General features: G+C 40.3%; 1 protein-coding gene across 6 annotated transcripts in view; it reads right to left on the reverse strand.

Annotated features, from left to right (window-relative positions):
* The window catches only part of PTK2 (protein tyrosine kinase 2), a 463,084-nt gene that overhangs the window by 45,245 nt on the left and 415,135 nt on the right, over positions 1–2,704 (reverse strand). For 5 of the 6 annotated variants that reach the window (XM_019528216.1, XM_019528213.1, XM_019528215.1 and 2 more), the window contains one exon: positions 1,535–1,666. The exons of the other annotated variant lie outside the window; for it this stretch is intronic. In XM_019528216.1, coding sequence (XP_019383761.1) covers positions 1,535–1,666 — 132 coding nt within the window. The remainder of the gene's footprint in view (positions 1–1,534; positions 1,667–2,704) is intronic. 6 annotated transcript variants of the gene reach the window in all.

Below are 2,704 nucleotides of genomic sequence, written 5' to 3' on the forward strand. Positions count from 1 at the left end.
ATCCTGCCTGCTTGCCTTTGCATCAGCAGCCTCCCTCTGCTCTCCCCCTGGGTAGGCTGCGTGGCTAGGAGAACTCCTGGCTCGCACAGGAGTCAGCATGTTATTTTTAGTATGTTTTATTCCCCACTGTGGATTTTGCAGAGATTGCCCGATTTCACAATTCCTGCAATTTGGGTAGGTCCCTACTTATTATTAGGACCTAAAGAATTTGTGGCAGAAGCAGCCTGTGCAGTGGCTCCTTTGATCTTGCAGGCTCCCCTGCTCACCTCCCTGTTGCTGACTGGCGGAGAGGCCTCTTACATTTAAGGTAACACTTGTGTGTGCAGGAGACAGCTTTCTGGAGGATAGCCCGAGACAGTAAATGAACTCCTGGTGGAACAAAGGACCCAAACCTTGCCACTTCTGCTTTAAAGTACAAGGCACACACCTGACTTCGCCTTCTCTCACATACATCCAAGCAACATAATGTTGGATATGCATATTTTATAGCTATACATCACATTAAAAATCCCCAAGCATTCCACACAGTTCTATAAACCTGGAAAAAGAATGAGAACAGACGTATGACAGACATTAGTCATCTGACATTCTGCACTACTGGAGGGCACTCAGACGGCGAGTATTGTACAAGCACCTATGCAGACTAGAACAGCAAGTTGTTTCCCAACCCGTGGTCTGACTGTGCGTCTCTGTAGCTTACCCAGCAACCACTGGTATGAAAGGTGTTTAAACACAGAATTTGAACTTTGAGGTTTTTTTGGTACTACTGATCACTGGGGAACTAAAATTTCTATAGTCCCTAAGGCTACACCTTCCAAGACAGAAAAGTAAAACTATGGCCTTGGCAAAGTGTGAAAAAGTTTCTACAGAGGTAGAAAAATAAAAGCTCCCACCTACACATAACGTTTGTTCTCCTTCCTCCAGTGATACAAAAAGCCCTGAAAGAATCTCTTTACAAACAATAAGAATGATTACTCACTCCTGCCATGCCCCATTTTTTCTAAAAATCCCTTCTACTAATCTCTCTCCTGTTCCTCCAAAGGAATATTAAACACACCAGGGTTCAGAGCCATGGGTGCCAGGCAGGTGTGAAATGACATCAGTCTCCTATGGACTGAGCATGATAAATTTAGGGTCAAGCTGGAGACGCCACAGACTAGCAGAAGTAGCTACTACTACACCTTATAATCTAGAGAGATGCAAATGCGATGAAGACTCAACTACAGGGCACAAGGAAAACAACTATTTCAGACATTTCAAAAACTGGATTCATTTCCCTGGTTGATATTTCATTTAAAATCTGTTTCAAACTAACTGTTTCAGATGTATATAATTAATTTTATAATGGGTAGTTAAGAGGTATATATTCTGAGATTACTAGAACATGAGGGTGGCCCAAATAAGTCAAGGTTGAAAGTTAACTGATATCTATCTGTTCAATACATGCTCATGTTGCACAGAATTTATCAGTTTTAACAGGCTTTAACTGGTAATTCAGAACAAGAAAGAAGCAATGCATGAAGCAAGGAATTACCAGGAATCTCTCCTCTTTTTCAAGCCAACGTTGATCTTCCTCCATTTCTTGTTGTTGTCGTATCAACCTCTCCTCCATGAGATGTGTGGGCAGAACCTGTCCCATTCCTCGCATGTCCAAAGTGCCAGAATCCTAGGGAGCAAAGTTAAGGCTGTCTTTGGCTACCATGGTAGAAATCACAGGAGTGAACCGTGTCCTGCGGGAAACTTGTGAATGGACGTAGGAAACTAATTCCTGTAAGAGTGAGGCAGGGTTCTCATATCTATAACAAATTCAAGTGTCCCTTTTAATGTGAGGCTTCTGGTGGTAACCATTTCTCTACCTTGCTTATAATTACTGGTACTGAACAGATTTAAAAAAAAAAGTTTAGTTTTCCAGCAATGTTGGTACCACTTTATACTTTGCATTTTATTCAGACTGGGAAATAAACATATGCTTGTCTGTTTTACTGTCTGTGTCTGGGGTAGCAATAAAAAGCTGTGGTTTTAACACCGAGGGGAATGCTTCCATCCAAACTCTCCATTTGTGGAACATTTTAAGTACTGGGCTAATGAAGAAAAAATAGTTTGGCTCCTCTCTAACAACTTACAGCCTGTCTTATACTCCATAGGTGCAACTGTGCTACTTACAGAAAGAATAGGGGCCAAAATCAAATAGAATTCCCTGTTTTTCATTTTCAGTTTTACTATTTTACATAGTTTCACTTTACTTTTATATATGATCATATATTACACTCAATTTTACTTTTGCTCAACTTAGTAGAAAGTATAATTTTACTGTATGCTTTTATCAACAACCATGTTATTATATGATACACAACTTTACTGTTAATTCTATTGGATCACTTTAGCAAAAGCTGCACATAAACTACCACTGCCGCTTCTGCCCAAACAAAAATCCTTGCCTGCTGAAATGGCACATACAAAACGTCTCACAGGAACATTTCTATGGATCAACAGATGTCACTAACTTCTCCTTCTACAAAGGCATGATTTGGGCTGAAAGATGCTGATGTGACCCCCTGAAGGCTGTTCTGAAGCCATTAATGACAAGATGTAGACTAGGGTTTTTTGAAGAAGAGTAACAAGGTTTGGCAGCCCACTCTCCTTAAGTTTTAAGGGTCAAATTAAGGCTGGGGGAAACATATATATATATATATATATATATATA

Source organism: Gavialis gangeticus, unplaced genomic scaffold (genome assembly GCF_001723915.1).
Source record: "Gavialis gangeticus isolate Ggan-Ray unplaced genomic scaffold, GavGan_comp1, whole genome shotgun sequence".
Lineage (NCBI taxonomy): Eukaryota > Metazoa > Chordata > Crocodylia > Gavialidae > Gavialis > Gavialis gangeticus.